Source organism: Tyto alba, unplaced genomic scaffold, assembly GCF_018691265.1.
Source record: "Tyto alba isolate M040663 unplaced genomic scaffold, T.alba_DEE_v4.0 Super-Scaffold_28, whole genome shotgun sequence".
Classification (NCBI taxonomy): Eukaryota; Metazoa; Chordata; class Aves; order Strigiformes; family Tytonidae; genus Tyto; species Tyto alba.
This window is the reverse complement of record NW_024881302.1, coordinates 5,139,824-5,160,585: the sequence shown is the minus strand read 5'-3', so window position 1 is coordinate 5,160,585 and position 20,762 is coordinate 5,139,824. Positions and strand designations below refer to the sequence as shown.

Sequence of the window (20,762 nt, the reverse complement as noted above, 5' to 3'; positions counted from 1 at the left end):
TCTGAATGCTACAAAGAGCTTTCTGTCATCTTCATATTGTTCCAGCAAAGATAAACTAAGGTGGTTCCAAACCCTAGTTTTATTACCTGCAGTTGTTATAAATTTTTAAAAGGTAGCATGTTCCTCAGTTGGCACAGTAACAGTTTGGGAAAGATTTGTTGCAGATTAGATAAGAGCACATTTGTTTTATCACTAACAGTTTGTAGATTAAGTAATTTAAGGAGTCTTCTCATGAGCAATTCAATTTGAAAACTGAGCTAATCTTAAATTCTTTTGCTCTAGTTCTGCAAGTTCTGTTAGTGACAAATTGCAATAGTCATCTTTTAAGTGATTGTTCTATGGGAAATTATGAATTTTAGGAGCGTAAGAAAATGAGGAATGAAACCCTTCCACTACTTGAAATCCATACTACTCTTTAAATCAGATGCAGTCAGAAAATAAAATCTGAACAAACTGAGGAGAAAAACAATTAGAAAGAATAGCCTGGTATGATGGGATGTTGAAGCCCTGTTGGCCTGGCCAAAGGAATAGGATGGAACAAAGCAGAATCACAGTAGAGGGCTTACCTTCTTTTTGGAGCACTTTTGTACCCAGAACGACTACATTAGTAGACATACTATTCTCACCTTGGTGTTTCCTAGAGATACTTTTTTTACGTCCCAGCTGTACATATTTCTTTCTGAAAATAGGATGACAGGGTAATGTGGTAGGTCTGTCTCTCTTGTAAAGGCTACCCTGGTTCTCATCAGGTATGGATACAGCTTCATGGGATCAAGGTATTCAGGAACACAGCAGAAAAATTCCAATGTTAATATGGAGGGCCCACCTGGCTAGGCTCTGAGATGAACCACAGAGCTATTCCTCCTTCACTGTACTTCTCCAGGAGCAAGTATGGAGGTACAGAACGGCCTTCTTTGTGCATTGCCATTGTTCATGATTTGCATTGAATGTATATACAGCTGCCTGAACAGAAGTTATTTTCCTCTGCAACTAGCACCTTGTGGTCAGATTGCTGGAAATAATAGCTCTTGTGGCTCTAGCTTAGACATTTTGAAACATTACAGATGATGTCTTGAAAGCAGAGGAAAGAAGTTTTTAATGATAATTGTGTTCATGTACTGTGCTTAAGAAAAAAACATTATGACTGTATTCATGTACTATGTGTAAGAAAAGAATAAGAATTTCCAGGAAAAACATAATATAAAATGTCTTTAGACTTGCTTCAACTTCAGTTTAGGCTCATAGCAGAGAAACGTTGACAATTTTTGATTTGACAAGCCTCAGAAGTTCTTGAAATGGATGCAGACATGTTGCCTTGGCCCCAAATGCACACAGAACCTATACCACAGTGAAGTAATGGGACTTCTAGGAAGTCTAGTTCTGTCTCTGACATTCAGGAGGTTTCCCCTTCTTTCTGTTCTGCAAACAGATGTGTTCCCTGTGCTGTTACAAGGTTTTAGAACACACAGACTGCAGCTTACAGTAGGGATAGTAGCAAGAAACTCAGAGTACCTTTTCATGTCTTTCTGTTTTAACCTGATATTCATGCAAAGTAAAATCCTGCTTCAAGGAACCTGTTATACCTACATATACAATGTGGCTTCTCTTGCAGCATGAACAGTCTGATCTACTGTCTGGAGTTATGGACTTTGTACCTACACGGGGCTCTCATGTTTCCAGTTCCCCTTTCATTACAGGATATTCATCCATTTACAGGATATAAATTCGTTTATGGTAATGCTAGAGAAAGGCTTCCATGTTGAAGGCTTAATTTTTCTCTTAAATATGCAGGCCTGAATTTCTGAGTGATGCAGGAATTTCAGCTTTGGAGGAGCCCCTGGGGCTTTCTCTGTTCTTTCTGACTTTCATGCATGTGTCTAGGATTAGGTCACACATCTTCAATGCAGCTTGAAGGGTATATAATGGATGCTGACTGCTATCTTTTGAATGTTAAAATCAGTGACCATGTAACTCTGTGTGTGGGAAGTTAGAACAGTATCAAATTTTTCCGGCTCCCAAGGGCTTTGCAGAGAGGCTATCTTTTCAGTGATGACTGTAGTGCAAAAAACCTGAAACTCTCAACAACTATTAAAAGCATGCATTTATATTCAAATATTGCTTGTTCTTGACCTTTTAGTTAAGATCAAACACCAATACAATATCTGAACAATATAGTAACTGTTTTTTTCAGCCTAATATGAGATGTGACCCCTCTCATTGCATAGTTTGCCACACTGCCAGCAGGATGAACTCGGTGTAATGGGTCCTTTCCTATTCTAACTATTGTGATTCTATAATTTTGAAAAAATTTAAATGTTTGACCTGATACCAACAGACTATTGTCATTCCTAGAAATTGCCATGTTTGGGGGCTTGTGTCTGGCACATTATATAGTTTGGAAAACATTGTAATTTCATCACACATATTAAATTTCAACACATGATTATTGCTTACAACAATAAATGTTCAAATTCATACTGTGTGATTCAAACCAAACCTTATAAATATACAGTAGAGTCATATATACAGACAACCAGAATGCCCCTTCAGAATGCCATCTGACCTCTATAAATATCGCTGCATTTTTATGGCCTTTTTCTGATAGTTATTCAACAGGTGGAGTATAGCACCCAAAATTCAGATACCCTGAATTTTTCACTTGCAATTTATGCTGGGCCTGCAGGCCCTCAGGTAACACACATGATGTGCAGGTAATACTTCTGAAAAGCAGGTAGCCTAGATTTCAGTTGTCTAGCCTCTGTAACTAAAGCTGTTTCTTCTGCAGCCTGAGTACTGTTGAAGCCATAGTCCCTCACTGCAAAGGACCTTTTGAGCATCCATGTTGCTAGTGTAAGACACATGCATGTGGAAAAGCAGCACACCTTGCATGGAAATCACTGTTTCATTTCCCTCAGAGCCCTAGGAGTACACCTACACCAATACTACTGTCATTCCCTCATACTTTAAATCACCAAGACTAATTTTCCATGTATATTAGACCTGGGATGCCACAGTGCTATTGTCCATGTGGTATTCTAGATCTTGAAAAATCACGTAAGAATTAGTCTTTTCTTCCCATCCAGGCTTATCTCTAACTCCAGACAGCAGAAGCACATAATTGACGATCATAAATTGTATAATTGCTTCTGGAAGGTTTTCTATAGCTGTCCTTATCTTGCAAGAATAAGATCTGACCCCTCTATGAGAAGTTGTTGCCTCAACCTCTTGACCCTTCTATGTCAATTGTAGTAATTGGCAGAGCTTCCAGATGCTGGAATGGCTGCGAGAATTTTGTTCAGCAGGCTTTAGTGTAAGGGAAAATGTGGGTCTGGGCATCATGAAGATTGGAAATTCTGTCTGTTGGCACACCTAGCCCTGAAAGACCTCAGGGAGTTGCTTGTGGCCTTTAGATTGCATCTTTCAGCTGCTTCTGCTCTTCTTCGGTTTTGTCTGCTTCCATTTCTTCCTGCTCCTTTCAAAAAAAGCTGATGTGAATCTTCCTTTTACGACATCACAGACCAATTTGCTAAGTGACAGTTGTCGCTGACTTCAAGTTCCTTGTCAGGTAATTCATTGTTGGATACCTGCTCACCTAAGCATCTCTTAATGTAACAAGTTTCTTCAAGGGTGGCGTAGCAGCCTGTATGGGATTTAAAGGAAGGAACACAGATTGTAGGACAGGATTTTGGGAGAAGCACTGTGAAAGCAGACTGTGTAAATATGCCAAGTATAACTGCAGAAACTGTATGCAACGGTAGTACATAAGCAGTGGTCATGTCACCACTAGCATCTTTGAGGTCACATTAAGTGCTTTGCAGCTGGACTGAAGGCCCATGTTGAAGATAAATCTGCAAATTTATCACTGGTGTGTGAATATGTTGCTGATCTAGGCAAAAGTTTGAGAGCTGGCAGCTGAAGGTTGCCAAGTTTAGAAATTGCCCTGTTAAGGTCGGAGTCCCTTATAAAAGGCAGGGTGGAAGATGTGCAGTCTGGAATTCCCTAAAAGGAGGAAAATGCACTTGAACCTCACTGACTGAAGAGACATCTATAGAAGCAACCCAAAGTTAGAAGTGAATGTGGGGATATGTGTCTGGATACTGTCTTGATCCTGCCCTGCTTTGGCCACCTTTCCCCTTTTCCTCCCCTCAAAATCAAATTAAATTGCCATAGAATAAAAGATTCTAATTTTATTCTGAGAGGTGGACAGAATGACACTTACCTCTGTGTCTGCAGACAGATACATAAGTAATTAAGGACACTACACTAAAAGTTCAGAAATTAAAAGCATAAAATTCTGGGAAGTGGAGTGCAAGGAAAACATCAGACAAGGCTTGGAAGATGGCATGAGTAGATAGAGTGTACTCAGAGTTAAAACATGGACTTAGATGAATTGCGGACACCCAGCGACTTAGTTGATCAAACATGTCAAACACAGTGTGCTATCAGCAAATTTCAATTAAATGTTCAGCTTTTCAATTTGTTGTTTAGATTAACGCATGAGATCATATGCAATAAATCACAACTTATTATGCATGTTTATTAATAGCTTTATATTTAGTCAGTGAGGATCGATAATGTTAACACATGTATATTATTAGAACATAATAAATCAGGTAGCTTGTTTTATTGGTTTTGCTTGGTAAATGAGTATTCCAGGCTATTTTGCAACTTTGCCTCCTCCTCTGCACAGGATTTTGAAGACTAATATTGATTGACGTTATTTGGAATTAATACAGAATTGTAATACCCATTGGAGCTCAAATGGGACCCAAGTTCTGTACAATCAAGCAAGTATTTTATTGTAGACAGTGGGAAGGAGTGCTAGGAAAGGGGCTTTTGCGCTCTAATCAGGTGCTTCCTGATGTGACCCTGCTGACATCTCATGTCATCCCTGTGAAATGATAGCTATGCTTGTTACGCTACAGGTGGTAGCAGGAGAAATGAGATTTTGCAGGATAAAATTATGTGATTTTGGTTTTATTTATTAAAATACTAACATCCTATCAATAATACAAACTGGACATCTGGTTTTCAGACATAGTTGGTGAAGAGATTTGAGAGAAGGTCGGCTCAGATGACCTTGGATCTTCTTGTAGCTTACTACATTTTTTCAAAAACACTTGATTTCCTTAAAGTGAAAATGCAAGTAATTTGTTCTCACAAGTTACTTATGTTGTCTTTTCTGTATTTTCTAAAACATTGCAGTGAGTTTGTCTATGCAATAATAGAACTATAGTTATAATCAAATAAATTGCTTCTAAAAAGAGTACTCAGATGATAATTGCATTGAACAGACTATGACAGTTTTTAGTTACCATGATAATTACTGCAACCTTAATGCCTGTGGGATTTTGACGTGATGCTCTTCAATTTTGTGCTGCATAGAAGAAAGAGTTACGTGACAGCATACTCTACAATTTCTGGAATCTTGTCTTTGTTTAATTAAATGTCTAATATCTTTTAGTCCTAATGATAAAGTGTGGATTTTTATGATTATTACTGTAACTTCAATTAAAGCATTAAATCTGTTTGCTTTCAAGAAATAAAACAGTTGAGAAGAATTTTTTAAAATTATGTTCTACTTGGCCTCTGATATTGGCTCTCTGACATGCTGTGGCACTTTATTTGACATGCTTCATGCCTTCATGAGGTGGAATTTAGTTTAGATACTGAAGCAAACTATCCTATAAAATGCTCTGTTGTAAATATAAACTTTATAAACCTCTCGGGAGGGCCTTTCTGAACAAAGAATTAAAATGTTCCATGATTCAGACCCATAAAATCAAAAGTAGCCCCTGCTCTGAGTATTAATTTGCAGTGCAAACCCCTCAATCTTACATTGCATTGACTTGACTCTTTGGAATTCATAGTCAGCATAGCAAAAAATTGTTGGCTTTTTTTATGATACTTTTACTACAGAAAAAAGCACCTCCAAATAGAGACAAACTTAGACAAACTAGTCTGTTTGCAGCACACTATAATAAATATAGCATGTGTGGAGAGATTATATGATGAATATCTTTAAATTAGCACCTATTCTTCATTTTGCTGTGGCTTTGTTTGTTTACTTTTGTGTGCTTTCCCTATTACAAAGAACCACCATATTTTACGGCTGAACCCGAGAGTGTGATTTTGGCTGAAGTGGAGAAAGATGTGGACATCCTGTGCCAGGCGATGGGTGAGTGTGCAGACATGTTCAAACTTGGATGAACAATATATGTATATCCAGTACTAGAGAAAGCATCTTATATAAACTTTTACTGTTTTGAGACCTCTGCATTATTATTGATTATCACAGATCCCAGGTACAAGAAAGAGGGATGACCTTTACCCTTGGAAAACTGGGCAGTCTTTGTTGTTTAGTTTAGAAATGAGTAATGCCTGCACGTTCATGTTTGTTTGTTGGACAGGGCAACTCCTGCTCCTTCCCCTCTGCTAGCCTGCCTTTGCTCACAGTTGTTGCTGTATACTAGACATTAGTGTCTTGAGCTAAGAAATTAGCTGGGGTGAAAGAATGGTTATGGAACCTATCATTTGCTATGCAAGCAATCAGTATTTTCAAAAATTCAAATGTCCTTTTTTCTAAAAATTATGGAACTTTTATACTGAATAGAAATGTCACTAACTCTGACATTTAAGTGTAGTTAAGAATTCTGCGGGAGTTACAAGCAGTTTTTAATTATCAGGTGTTTTAATACCAGAAAAGACTTCAAATGTCTATAATTCCACCTAAACCAACATGGTTTTTAAGATTTAATTCCAGAGAAAGAGAAGCACCACCTATTTTAGCACTCTAGTAAGATGAGAGGCATTGTAGTCTTGTGATTAGAGTGGGTTTGTCTACATCACCAAATTGCTACGTGACTTTCACAAGTGACTGAACGTGTTGTTGTCTCACTTTCCCTGATCCTGAGTTTAGCAAGCAATACACGTAAAAAACGCCATGAGATCCTTAGGTAAAAGGTACGCAACCTCGATTAAAAAAAAAAACACCCAAATCTAACTAACAGCTAGTTTGGATGGGTTCTTTCTCCATCTCAGAGCTAATAAAGATACTCTTTATTGTATGATATGTTAGTTCCACTATGATTTAAGCGTTTTTGAATGCTTCATGTAGGAAAACATCAATGCTGTTTTTCTAGATGGAAGCTTTGCAAGAAGGCTGTGGATGACAGTTAGTAGGTGACTCTCTTCTGTGAGGTACAGAGGCACCAGCTACCAACTTGATGCACTCTAGAGAGGGGGTGCTTCTTGCCGGGGGCTCATATCAGGGATGTCACTGAGAGGCGACCGAGCCTCGTGCAGCCCACTGACTATTATCGGCTGCTGTTGTTTCATGTGGGCGCCAATGATACAATTAGGAGCAGTCTGAGAAGTATCAAGAGGGATTACAGAACCCTGGGAGCAGTGATAAGGGACTCTGGAGCACAGGTAGTTTTTTCATCAATCCTCCCAGTCAAAAGGAAGGTGTTTGAAAGGACCAGTCAAATGTGGCAAATTAACAGTTGGTTATGGGATTGGTGCCACAGTCAGGAGTTCGGCTACTCAGACCATGGGTTTTGCTTTCAGACACCTGGTCTGCTGGGGGCTGATGGGGTCCATCTGTCAGAGAAGAGGAGGAGCATCTGCAGTCATAGGCTTGCCAAGCTGGTGAAGAGAGATTTAAAGTAAAGCTGCTGGGTGAGGGGAACCTCAATCCATTCCACTCCTACCAGCTTGATGCCAGTGATAGATTCCCAGAGCCTGGAGAGGGAGTGTGAAGCTCAAGGGCAGCCTTGAAATAGAGGAGTTGAAGGGGGCCCAAGAAAGCTGGTTGATAATCAAGGATCACCTCCTCCAAGCTCAGGAGCAATGCATCCCAATAAAGAGGAACTCAAGTAAGAATGCCAGGAGGCCTGCATGGATGAACAAGGAGCTCCTGGACAAACTCAAATGTAAAAAGGAAGCCTACAGAGTGTGGAAGCAAGGACAGATAACCTGGGAGGAGGAATACAGAGAAACTGTCCAAACAGCCAGGGATCATGTTAGGAAGGCCAAAGCCCTGGTAGTATTAAATCTGACCAGGGATGTCAAGGGCAACAAAAGAAGATTTTGCAGGTACATCAGTCATAAAAGGAAGACTATGGAAAATGTAGTCCCTCTCCAGAAGGAAACAGGAGACTTGGTCACCCAGGATATGGAGAAGGCTGAGGTACTTAATGACTTTTTTGCTTCAGTCTTCACTGGCAAGGGCTCCAGCCACACCACCCAAGACGCAAAAGGCAAAGACAGGGATTGGGAGAATGAAGAACTGCCCAATGTATGAGAAGATCGGGTTTGAGACCACCTAAGGAACCTGAAGGTACACAAGTCCATGGGACCTGCTGAGATGCATACATGGGTCCTGAGACAACTGGCAGATGAAGTGGCTAAGCCACTATGCATCCTATTGGAGAAGTCGTGGCGGTCTGGTAGCAGTTCCCGCTGACTGGGAAAGGGGGAACATAACCCCCATTTTTAAAAAGGGAAATCAAGAGGACCCAGGGAACTACAGGCCAGGCAGTCTCACCTCTGTGCCCAGCAAGATCATGGAGCAGATCTCCCTGGAAATGATGGTAGGGAACATGGAAAATAAGGAGGTGATTGGTGACAGCCCACATAGCTTCACTAAGGGAAAATTGTGCCTGATGAATTTGGTGGCCTTCTATGCTGGGGTGACAGCACCAGTGGATAAGGGAAGATAAACTGCTATCATTTACCAGGACTTGTGCAAAGCATCCGACACTGTTCCGCACAACATCCTTGTCTCTAAATTGGAGAGACGTGGGATTTGACGATGGACCACGTGGTGTGTAAGGAATTGGCTGGATGGTTGCACCCAAAGAGTTGCGGCCGACGGGCCAATGCCCAAGTGGAGAGCGGTGACGAGGGGCGCTCCTCAGGGGTCGGTGTTGGGGCCGGCGCTGTTTAACATCTTTGTCGGCGCCATGGACAGTGGGATGGAGAGCACCCTCAGCAAGATCACTGACGGCACCGAGCTGTGTGGTGCGGGGACACGCTGGAGGGAAGGGATGGCATCCAGAGGGGCCTGGACAGGCTGGAGAGGGGGGCCTGTGTGAACATGGTGAAGTTCAACGAGGTCAAGTGCAGGGTCCTGCACGTGGGTCAAGACAATCCTAAGCACAAATCCCGGCTGGGCAAGGAGTGGATTGAGAGCAGCCCTGGGAAGAAGGACTTGGGGGTACTGGTGGATGGAAAACTGAGCCAGCACTGTGTGCTTGCAGCCTCAAAAGCCAACGGTATCCTGGATTGAATCAAGAAAATGTGGCCAGCAGGTCAAGGGATGGGATTCTCCCTCTCTGTTCTGCTCTTGTGAGACCCCACCTGCAGTACTGTGTTTGGCTCTGGGGCCCCAACATAAGAAGGGCATGGAACTGTTGGAGCAAGTCCAGAAGAGGCCACAAAGATGCTCAGGGGGCTGGAGCACCTCACCTGTGAGGACAGGCTGAGAGAGTTGGGATTGTTCAGCTTGGAGAAGAGAAGGCTCTGGGGAGACCTTAAAGTGGCCTTCCAATACTTAAAGCGGGTCTACAGGAAGGATGGGGAGGAACTCCTTATTAGGGGGTGTGGGGATAGGATGAGAGGTGGTGGTTTTAAACTGAAAGAGGGCAGATTTAGTTTAGATATAAAGAAGAAATTTTTCCCTGTGAGGGTGGTAAGACACTGGCCCAGGGTGCCCAGAGCAGCTGTGGCTGCCCCCTCCCTGGAAGGGTTCAAGGCCAGGTTGGACGGGGCTGGGAGCCCCCTGGGCTGGGGGAAGGGGGCCCTGCCCGGGGCAGGGGGTGGGACTGGATGGGCTTTAAGGTCCCCTCCAACCCAAACCATTCTATGATTCTGTGAAGCAAGCATGTGTGTAAGTGTGCTCTGGTTGATTTGAAATTTCAGAAGTCTGACATTACAGAAGTGAAGCTATCAGGTTGTAAGAGACAAGGTCTTATTGTTAGGTAATAGCTTTTTAAACAAAACACAGCAGGACCTGCTGTCAGTGGAGTTCCTCAAGAGTATGTGCTGGAATCTGTGCTGTTCAATATACTCATAAACACTCTGGTGAACAAGAGGGTGAATAGCAAGATGGTAATATTTTCTGATGATACGAAATTATTCAAGATAGTCAACATTAAAACTGACCACAAAAGAATTGCAGAAAGTTGTGATGATTTAACTGGACAATAAACTGGCAGATGAAATTATTAACATAGATGAAATTTCCTGTCACTATGCAGAAAAGGTATATGTTCTGAAAACATGAATTTAGTGTTGATCTATGATTCAAAATATTAGATACTGGGAAGAGAGAAAAAATAAGATATTGGCATGGTATGAATCCATGGGGCACCCCCATCTCACATACTTCACACAATTCTAATCATTCTACTGGAGAGAGGGATGTAGGAAAACCAGAAAAGATACATAAAAGTAGAAATGTTGTAATTAGGGGTCTACCATGGATTTTATATGATGAAAAATTAAATCAACCAGAACACTTTGTGAAAGAGGTGACTGAAGGGCAGCTGCCATATGGGAAGGTGAATAGAAGATGATTCCATATTGCTTAGTGCAAGAAGTAGAGGATGAACCCAGCTAAATTTTCAGGCAGGACATGTATGCTAAAGGAAAGATAATACTTTTTCAGTAAAATATAGACTGTGGAGGTCACTGGTCCAGGCAGTAGTTAAGATGAGGAATAAAAGGTATTTAGAAAAACAAACAAAATTTATGGAAGAAAAATCCAGTCAGGACTATTAAACACAGATTTGTGTATACAGTGTCTGGCTCAGGAAGTAGCTAAAGCACAGATTACTGGAGCTGAGAAGGTGGAAATAGCATTCTGTCCTTGTGTTGCTCTTGCATTTTGTGCCTGAACATCCAAGACAAGACAATTTCAAAAGAAGGAAATGTGACTAGACAGACATTTATTCTGGCCATGTGCCACAAACTTTATGTTTCAGCATGTGTTATGACAAATATATTGACATTTTTTTGTATTGGAGAAGATTTTTTCAAGTAGCAGAATTAAAACTATGTGTTGTATCATTAGAAAAATTGAGTTTAAAAACCATTCTGAGATTCTTTTGAAAAATGTTTCAGTCCTATGCAACTATTTGATGACTCTCTGGACTATCTCACTGTCATTGAAAAAAACCTATCTGCTGTCTCTAGTGTTTTTCATGCATTACAAAAAAAAACACCCCAAAACCTGGAGGAATCAGGGAGAGAAGAGTTTGTCTTCTAACTCATCCTTCTACTCTGATACTTCCTTTGAGCAGTTTAGCTCCCAAGGGGATTAACAGGGCACTCATAATCATTCTCAGTAGATGAGGTCTTATTGGAGAAATGGGAACCCTTACTAGACAAAATTATTTCTGCTAAACTCTTCTAATGCACATCTGATTTTCTGATGAATGTGGCGCAGGAGCATGGAACTTGTCTTCATGTGGATTATTTTGCTGAGTATCTGTAACACAGACTTAGAAGGGGCAGGTATTAGTATTAAACATAGAGGAGTTTTGATCCATTATGACACAAATCTGGCAATTGCCAGCATTTAAAAAGAGGGTAAATGAAGGTTGCTGTCTCCCTGCTCAGAACTAGGACTAGAATAAAGCACTAGGGGAACAGCAGAGCTGCCCTGTACCTTGGCTACAAATAGGAAGACAGATTATATTTTCCCCAGCCCCATCAAGTTCTGTGCACAAAGCCCATTTGCCAAGTCTTGGTGCACTTTAAATGTGTGAGACAGATTAATTTCACAGTATAAATAGAGATTAACCATAAATAAAATTGCAACTTGCACTGACTAGCTTTATACTTCCCTGTAATGGAGTTTCAGTGTATCAGACTGCGCAGTACCCATGCTCTGCGGTATATCTTTCAGCAGTCGCTGGTGCTGCCTGCATTTTCAATGGATTTCCTTTAAATGCTTTTTCTTATTTGCTTATAGAAAGTTTAGAGCTGCAGGCACTGGCAGTGGTGTCTAGGGAGTGCAGTTAATTGGACTCAAGTTCTACCTGTTTAGACACGTAGATGGAAGGATGCTTTTGGGATTCCCCAGTAACCCACTGGGATCTAGAGAAGGCTATAAAAAATAAGAAACAAAAATGACATAGTGAATATTTTGAGTCTTTTATCCAGGTTTTTAAGTTAAATTTGGTAGAGAGTCAAGTATCTGTTTCACAGATGGGGAAACTGAGACTCAGATTGCGTAAATTATTTGCCCAAGGTTATGGAGAAAGTGGCAAAACCAGAATCAGAGCCTCAGTTTCCTGCCTTCCCTTCTCCTCCATAACACTGGATTAATTTGTCTGTGTAAAATGAACAGTGCTGCATACATGCTGAGAAAAAAAGCTTATTTGAGTTATTATTATTAGTCTTTTAGGCCACTCTAATCTCTTGAACAGTAAGGTAGAACAGATACTGCTTGGAAAGGTATAGTTCAAAAGGTCTTTCAGATGTTTTCTCCTGTTCATAATTTTTTCACCAGAATTGTTTAGAGAGGAAAAGAGGCAAAATTCCTGTGGGGGTATGGGGAGAGGAAAGGCTGTGGGGTAGGAGAAGGAGAGAATAAAGGAAGCTGGGTTTACTATTTTTATAGCCAAAGAAGTAGCAAAATGTGTACAACTTGGAACACAAATCTCTCTGGGAAGATCACTAAAGCCCAAATGAATGCTGCTGACAGGCATCAGAGCGCTTAGATAAGATCCTATTATTCAGACTCATAACTTTGAGTAGAGGAAGATATCCGTAACTGGAATGTAGAAAAATAGATATGGTAATATTCAGTTTGTCAGCTGAGTTGGTGTTAGGAAGGTGTATCTCACAGTGATTATAGGATTAGAAGGTTTGCTAATACTGTTAGTAGAATGGGATTTATGGAATGACACAAATGTTAAAGGTTTGAGTGTACTAAATGCAGGATTTCATTATTTCCTAGGTGCCTATCAAGTCTAATGTGTGGGAAAATGGAGTTGCTATTATTTAAACTTGAAATCATTTCCAGGCTTCTCAGCATCAGGAGAACTATTCCATTTTGCATCATCTGTTTCTTCATTACTCAGTGATAATTTGTATTTGCCCAGGAGGATTTTCAAGAGATGAATAACACTCTCACTGAGAATTCTGAACATTGAAATTTACGCTAATTCTGTATATGGGCTGTTGTATGAAATTTAAATTATGCCTATTGCGAGCTACCACACTATGTCTATTCTCTATCAGACAATGCACTCTACATAGTGGATTTCTTCCTGAGATGATTACCTTCTAGATTATGAGTACATTTTATTTTATCAGCAGAACAAAAGCACCAGAGGTGATTGTAGTAAATGATACATGTTTATAAAAGTAACAGCAGCAACTGAACATTGTTTTTCAGTCATTCCATATATTGTTTGTACATCCTTTCCAGGAGTTAGTATAGCTTTTGTCTGTAAAAAGAGAGTAAGCACACTGAAAGAAGATATGAATGGAAGTATAAATACAATAGTATTTAACTTCAGGATTTTTAAAATTATAATGATGATAATATAGATCTTCCTGTAGCACTTTCACTCTGAGAACCTTAAGTCATTGCCAACTTTGCAGTGAAATTAATTTTCTGCATATGCTCTATTCATCAGAGCTTAATGCTTCTCTGATACCCTGCTTTTCTCTATTTGGGCAAATTTGACTCACCCGTGAATTTAAGTCCATAGTTCTTTACCTTCTTATAAGGGGATATGAAGCTCTGAGGTTTTAAGTGATATATGTTCAGAAATAGCTACCCATTATGAAGATGGCATGTTTGGGGCTGAGATAACTTAAATCACCTTGACACCACTATGATCCTGTGTTTATCCAATCACATAATGAAATATGTACTTCACTTCAGATCCCTGCATAGGGCCCTCATCATTTGATCAGTTAGGGATTTCTGGGATGTAAAGATAAAACATTATCTGATATGAGGGGTGGGATGGGAACATCTGTGTATGACTGTTCTAGGCCCCTGACATCTCTCGAAAAAAAAAGCGAATCCTATGCTATTTGTCTATACTAAATTTACAGCCACTTCATCCCAGCTGACTGGGATGTGACTGCAGCAAAAGTATGTGTGAAATAACTGTGTCAGGGTTTGTAGAACATGCACATGAAAGAAAACAGAAATAAATGGGACTGTAAGTTGTATCTAGGGTAGGATTTTTGTTTCTCCTAATGTTTGCATTTTTCAAATAAGAGGTGAAGCTTGAGAATGAATAAAAATAATAATAATTTAAGATATCCCATTGTTGGCAATGTGTTGTTTGCACATCAGCTCAAAATAAGCTGCCAAATTAGGACTCAAATACAGCCATGTGAGCACTTCACTTTTTAGGTGTAATTTGCCATTTTGTTATTTTGACATCTTAGCTACAGTAACACAGAAGAATCTTATTTGGGATGGAACAGTCTTATAGACTTACCGCATTGCCACACTGCTGCTGTTTAAGTAGCATGATTCTGGCTTTCAACATGAAATTGCTGTAAATCTTATTTTGTAGTAGCATGAAATATGATTGGGTGAAGAAAGCAATTTGATAACATGTTTCTCGACATTCCCCTTTTACTGTTTGCTGGTTTTATTCCCACATGTTCTGCAGTGTATTATTACCATTGGTAATGTAAGATGTAGCCTCCATTTATCAAAAGCAGCTTGTAAAAATATAAATAATTGGTGTAGAATTATGGGAAACCAGGGATATGACCATAACAGTGCTGGGTATTTTGACTACCCAAAACATGTTTTGCGAAGACTAATAGTGAAAATATTCTTTTTTGCATAGGTGTTCCCATTCCCACCCTGGTCTGGTATAAGGACTCCGTTCCCCTCAGCAAGCTGGAAAATCCCCGCTACAAAATACTGCTGAGTGGTGGGCTGAGGATCCACGCCCTGCGTCCTCAGGACGCTGGAATCTTCCAGTGTTTTGCTAGTAACAAAGCCGGGGAGATACAGACGTACACCTACCTGGATGTGACCAGTGAGTAAGGAGTTGTGATAAGACTGAGTTGTCTTGTCACTTCTGTAGGTGACCCTACACACATCAGGTATCTCCACTGCTCTTTAGTTAGACTCACAGAACCTTGATTTTTATCAAATGTAGCTGCCCTAGCTGTAAAGTACCCCAAATGCCCTCTGTGGCCTGAACACAATCTGCTGAAGCCTGTGGAAAAACTTTCCGTGACATTAGAGGCTTGAGGTGATCTCTCCTATTTCATGCTACAAAAGGAGAACTTAGTAAAAGGAAATAATAATAAAAAAAAAAGGTTAATTGTGAAATACTTTTATCTTTCCTTTGTACTTAAATAATTTAGTTCTACTCTAATATAATTCTGTTCTGAATTTGAGCTACTGCTTCATGACTGTGCACGGTATCATTTTATCTGTCTTTTGTCTACAGCTACATTTAGTAGTGGAAAGAAAGAAAGTTCGAATTAAACGCCTTTTTTTCACCAAAAAGTCTGATTAAAATGATTTTGTTAATGTAATACTTTCTTCTCTATGGAAGAATTACAAATCCTAGTAGTCTCTTTTAAAAGTGATCATTAACAGGCATTTCTGTAATACTGTAAGTCCTCTTCAGGAAGCTGATTTTTAGCCCAAGAGCAGTTTACACATACTGACCAGAATTCCTACCAGCATCAGAAAATAGATCAACCCCAGTTCAATATATATATATGTAGGAAACTGCAGGGGAAAAAAAAAAAAAAAAAAGTAATAAAATGCAACTAGGGGGAAATAAGAGAGAAAGAAACTTGGAAAATGTCTTGGATGAGACTCAGGTTCTAAATTCTTTTGGCTGACATTTAAGTTTCAAAGTTAATGCCTTTCTCAAGTTGCTTTTCATGTTAAAGAACTCTGTTATGAAGATGAAAGAAAATAGTTTTGTTTATCTAGATTTCTCAACTTCCCCCCAAACGCTCATTTTGAGCTCTATCTTCCTTTTTCTGTAAAGCATCCTGTACAACCACTGATAGATTTTTATTTTCCATGTAGGTAATAAACTGAATTAGACAATTCCTAGGAGATGAATAATGAAAGGTTACAGTCACTGCTGAAAGATTTTCATGTATTATTGTCATGTCCTTCTCCATGATCAGCTCTATAAAGTTGGAAGTAAAGTAGTCTGTGGTAATAGGTAAAGGATCTTTCTCATAGCTGATGCATTGAGTTTTTCAAATTTTTGATTCTAGACATTAAACCAACATTTATACAGCCTCCAGAGGATACTACTGTTACAGAGGGGATGACTGCAGTGCTAACCTGTGAAGTTTCAGGGGCTCCAAAACCTGCCATCACATGGAAGAAAGGTAGCCAGTTATTAAGGTGTAGAAATGTTGTAATCCATGTTTTCTTGTCCATTCCTATTATTGAGATTCTGTAGATCCATTTAGTGCATATTTCTTTATTTCTCTGGTTCTGCGAGCAGAGAGTTTGTTGTGGGGCAGTCGCGACCCAGTGGCCTGGATAGGCTGTGATAGTCTTTTGAAAGAACTAGAATTGCAGTTCTTAATCTGTGCAGTCTACGTGACACTAATCATGCTGGTTTTCTCTTCTGTGTTTCAGGAAACCAGATCTTAGCCAGTGGCTCAGTTCAGATTCCTCGGTTTGTTCTTCTTGAATCTGGAGGGCTCCAGATAACACCCGTTTTCCTACAGGATGCTGGCAATTATACTTGCTGTGCAGTCAACTCTGAAGGAGCTCTGAATGCTTTTGTGATGCTGACAGTGTGGAGTAAGGATAATTCTTTGTTTAAAGTCTAACTTTAATCAAGTATTAATCAGTTTTTGTTGTATGCTCAGGAAATTTTCATAAGTAATTATGCTTTTCTAGTTAATAGAGATACTTGTATGATTTAATACGAATAATGTATCTATTTTAGGAAACCTATCACAAATACTCTTCTTGTTTGTAAAATTATGCACATAAACTTCTATATTTTGTGAAAGGAAGTGTATTTAAATAGAGCTACAATCACAATTACAATTTTACTCAGGTTTTGCCTTTGCAAATCTCACATTGCAAATCAGACCTTTTAAGTTGTAGATTTGGCTATTTGCAGTTGGTTTCTGCTTCCAGGAGTCTGCAGTCAGTAAAGACCAGCCCCTGCTGTTACTGAGGCTGTGGCCACAGACAGTGGATATGATTTTTCCTCATACCTTTGTATTTCTTTGTGGCCCTGGGCACTGTTGGAAGCCAAACCAAAGTACAGCAGACTTCAGCTAGTGTCTCATGATACAGATTGGCACAGCACAGGGCAACCCATGAAATTATTTTGTCCTTCACCATTTGCCCTTGATCCCTATTTTTTTATTTCTTCTGTTGGGGAAGAGAGTCTGATCCAACAGGTTCACCTGGGTTACTCCTAAGTGAGTTAAATTTCAGTGTAACATGTTTTTTGCTACTAAACGTACAAAATAATGATCTCTGAGTTGGGACTAAAAGTAATTAAAAACAATGAAGATGTTGATAAATACAGGAGTGTTGTGTCCTCTCTCTTTTCCCATACTTAATGTACAGATTATGCTGCTGAATGTGTGGTGCATATTTTGCATTTGGTAATCCCAAAACTGCAAGTGAAATAAGCAACATTTTTCCTTTTGAACATGGGAATACCTGAAAACAAGACTGGCAGTAAATGTAATGTACTTGTGTCATATGGCCATCATATTTATATCTTATTGACAATGTAGAGTTGTTATACATATCAGGATGTTGTAAACTCAATGCTATCCAGGTTTATAGATCAAGTAAAAGAGATCTTTCCTATTAATTCTCAAATGCAGGTTTCTTATATGTATTAAACATAGTTCCTGTTCATTGTGCTGCATTGGAGGGGGAAAAGAAAAGTGAATATAACCTAATGTTTGTGTAGCAACAGCACCGTTATAAAGCTAGAAGGCATATATGGGTGCATCAGGACTAATGCTGAAAATTCCATGCTATTAGAGTTAGCTTTTGAGTTTGTTGACGATTCCTTCTTGTGCATGTATGAGATATCTCAGTAGACGCTGATTATCTCTGTAGGGATTTGGGACTGATTAACATTATCCACATATCTTCTATACTCATCCTAGTTGTCTCCCTGCTTCAACTGATGTTATCTGCTGCTGCTACTGTGTGTTAAGCATAATAGAGATCTTTCACCCCAGATCTGGTTGCTGTAGTTACAGCAATTATTGTGTTCTGGGTCTCCAGGAGGTGCTTGAATAAAGATGTTTTGAAACATTTGAGTAAACAGTGTATCTTTTTATATGAAAAATTCAGGCTACCAGAAGCTCCTCCTCCTTTATCCTCTTTCCTGGGTTTGTCAAGATAGTAGGGTACCATTTAAGTTTTCCTCTTTCTTTGCACAGATTTTCTTTGGTTTTGTTTTCCCTGCTCCAGTGTGACTTGTTTCCTGACTCAGTGTATGATTGGATTCATTCATAACACGTTACAAACATACTTGCTGCCTTATGACTGTAGGGAGTTGCCATAGATGCTTACCACAAGACAAGTGAGAGTTAGTACAGCTTTAGTGCTCTTCCTACTCAGATCCCTGCCGACTCAGACTCATGCCCTCTGCTGCTTTTGCTTCTCTGCACCCCACAGCGTACCACCTCTTCTTGACACAATGACATTAGAGGGAGGGGAGCCTTCAGAGCAAAGACTTGAAGAGGAATGGCCTGCTTGCTTTGAATGACAAATGTTCAGCTGCCTGCTCTCTGAGTGAATACCCAAGTCAAAATGCTGTAATTTCACCTGAACTATGGCTTGTGTTCCTTTCAGATCGCACTTTCATTGTTCACCCTCCTGAGGATAGCACTGTGATCAAAGGAACCACAGCTGCTCTACGATGTGAAGCAACTCATGATCCTAGAATTTCAATCAGGTTAGTGGTGTCAGTTCTTGTTTGTGTGGTTTATCCGAGCTTAATTTTATAAGCTATATGAATAGCATTAGGTGAAAACTGTCAGAACCCCAGATTTTAACACCAGACCCCTGATTACTGCATTATAAGATTGTACACTGTATCATTAATCACATAAATCCCATCTTCCATTTCAGCCTTATGTATTATTTACAATGAGCTATGTTCCACTTCATGACTTCAATATAGCCTTCCATGATTTTACTGTCAAGGTTAATACACTATCAATAAAACCAACTTGTCAGAAGCTGATACTTAATGAGAGTAAAAGCCAAAGAGAAGGAATAGGATTTCAAAAGTGTTTACATTGGTGTGCGTGAAAGCCACACAAGAGATGCCTATGTTCTTGGAAGCAATTCAATAACCATGGGCTATATTCTGCTTTAACGGTGTAAAGGAAAACAGAATTTGTCTGAACTATTAAAATTTGCACTAAAACATTTAGAGGAAGCTCATAATTTTAAAATAAATTTGCAATGAAAATTCATGTAGTCTGAAAGCAACACAAATGAAAGAATATGCAAGGAACAGCTTGGAGGGTGCTAGAAGGGTGAACTGCAGAAAGAACTTTGGAAAGAGAATTACAAGTGTGAAAATTTCATGTAGAGTTACTGAATTGTAAGACCATGGGCTATACACATCTCTGTGATGTGTTGGTATTTGTGTGTTTTGATGGATGTGCTCTAGTAAACCTTGCCACAGCAGTTTCAAGATGTTACTGATTATGGCACCCTAATGCTATTACAGCCTTAGCAGAGATAGGCCAACACCTCAGTGTTAATTGTAGAGCATGATGTTCTAGTTTAAAATGCCGATGAAGGTGGTCTTAAGAATTTGAACACTTAGGAGTACTTTGCCTTTTCCATGTCAAATATGTAGTATTTTCTATAAAATATATAGTAACTTGGATGCAATTACTTTTCTTATTCTAATCACTGATCTAAAGCTTAAATTTGTAAAAGGGACTGCTCCTGAAAGTAACTGTAGGGGCCTGTCATTTTTAACATGTGATAACAGAAGCTGATACTTTACAGAACAGTTCAAATAAATTTATTTTGATTTTCTTATGAGTAATTAATAACTGAAACATTGTAATACTCAGGTATCTTTGGAAGAAGGACAGTACTGTAATAAATCCATCCAGCAGTTCCAGGATCACAGTAGAAAAAGATGGAACCCTTCTCATCAGCCAGACGTGGTCAGGTGATATTGGAGACTATACCTGTGAGGTCATTTCTTTTGGAGGAAATGACTCCAGAATGGCTCGACTAGAAGTGATGTGAGTATTCCATCTTAAAGGTACACTATGCTTGGTTTCAGATACCCCTGAGCATTTTTCTAGCACTTTGTTCTAGGCGATCTGGGAGTCTGTAAGTTTGATTTTTTGGTGTGGGTTTTTTTAGAGGAAATTAAACCTGGTTCATTCCTAATTAAATTGCCTTGACGTGTCCTCCCTTTTCCATGCTGCCATGCTGCTTGGGCTTCCAAGTAACGTGAGCCTTGGAAGTTACTTCCAAGTAACTGCATCTCTCTGAATCACTGTGTGTACATATCCGTCCGACTGGATGATTGAGCTTGGAGGATAAGGATTAAGAGGTGATAGTCCACTTGAAGCCAGTAACAAGTCGACTACCAGAGGGAACTGTAATGGGACATGCCGTGTTCAACTTCTTTATCAGTGATCTGGGGAGGAGGCATTGGAGTGCATGCTCATCAAGTTTGTAGGTGGCACAAAATGGATGGGGGACAGCCAATGCACTTGAGGGCAGGGCCACCATTCAGAGGGAATTAGGTTGA

General features: G+C 39.7%; 1 protein-coding gene across 3 annotated transcripts in view; it reads left to right on the top strand.

Moving 5' to 3' along the window:
- The window catches only part of SDK1 (sidekick cell adhesion molecule 1), a 422,401-nt gene that overhangs the window by 263,652 nt on the left and 137,987 nt on the right, over positions 1–20,762 (top strand). For all 3 annotated transcript variants that reach the window (XM_033000330.2, XM_033000329.2, XM_033000328.2), the window contains exons 8-13: positions 6,095–6,178; positions 14,838–15,032; positions 16,246–16,362; positions 16,619–16,786; positions 18,824–18,926; positions 20,068–20,244. In XM_033000330.2, coding sequence (XP_032856221.1) covers positions 6,095–6,178; positions 14,838–15,032; positions 16,246–16,362; positions 16,619–16,786; positions 18,824–18,926; positions 20,068–20,244 — 844 coding nt within the window. The remainder of the gene's footprint in view (positions 1–6,094; positions 6,179–14,837; positions 15,033–16,245; positions 16,363–16,618; positions 16,787–18,823; positions 18,927–20,067; positions 20,245–20,762) is intronic.